This window comes from Callorhinchus milii, unplaced genomic scaffold, assembly GCF_018977255.1.
Source record: "Callorhinchus milii isolate IMCB2004 unplaced genomic scaffold, IMCB_Cmil_1.0 Scaffold1404, whole genome shotgun sequence".
In the NCBI taxonomy this organism is placed as follows: Eukaryota; Metazoa; Chordata; class Chondrichthyes; order Chimaeriformes; family Callorhinchidae; genus Callorhinchus; species Callorhinchus milii.
Window position 1 is genome coordinate 6546 of NW_024706145.1, and position 955 is coordinate 7500.

The 955-nt window shown below is 55.0% G+C and overlaps 1 protein-coding gene across 1 annotated transcript in view; it reads right to left on the reverse strand.

The window, feature by feature from the left end:
* Positions 1 to 604: 604 nt before the first annotated feature.
* LOC121852808 (FACT complex subunit SSRP1-like) overlaps positions 605 to 955 on the reverse strand; it is a gene marked incomplete at its 5' end in the record, with an annotated part of 4578 nt that continues 4227 nt past the window's right edge. Inside the window, 1 exon segment of the mRNA XM_042346703.1 lies at positions 605 to 693. Coding sequence (XP_042202637.1) covers positions 634 to 693 — 60 coding nt within the window.

Here is a 955-nt window from a genome sequence, read left to right on the forward strand (position 1 = left end):
TCGGGACGGAGGGAGTGTGAGAGGGACTCGGGGGGGAGTGACGGAGGGAGTGTGAGAGGGACTCGGGGGGGAGTCGGGACGGAGGGAGTGTGAGAGGGACTCGGGGGGGAGTCGGGACGGAGGGAGTGTGAGAGGGAGAGATGAGGAGAACATGACACGGGTTGAAAAGCAAACGCGGTGGGGACTGTGGTAGAAAAAGACTTGTTTGTTTATTGGACATGATGTAATGGTGGGGGGGGGTTTGCCCTGAGACCCCCACCACACGCACACACTCACACTCACACACACTCACACACACACACACACACACACACACACGTGAAGGATAAGGACACTAACAGTCACTGTGAGAGGGTGGGTGTAAGCGACTGACACACACACACTCATTCACAGTCAGTGCGGGTGTGAGGGGCTGACACACACACACACACTCACACACACACACTCACTCACACACTCACTCACAGTCAGTGCGGGTGTAAGCGACTGACACACACACACTCACTCACAGTCAGTGCGGGTGTGAGGGGCTGACACACACACACACTCACTCACACACTCACTCACAGTCAGTGCGGGTGTGAGGGGCTGACACACTCACACACACACACTCGCACGCGCGCGCTGTTGTGTTCAGTCTGACCCCGAGCCCTCGGAGCTCGGGACGGAGCTGTTTGCTTTGTCTTCAGACGCCTGAGGGGGAGACAACAGTTCGTGTTTGTACACACACTGTCCTGATTTACACACTCACTCACACCCACTCACTCACACACACTCAGTCACTCACACACACATTCACTCAGTCACACACACACTCACTCAATCACTCACACTCACTCATACTCACACACTCTCACTCACACACACACACTCAGTCACTCACACACACACACTGTCCTGATTTACACACTCACTCATACACTCACACACACTCACTCACACTCAGTCAGTCACT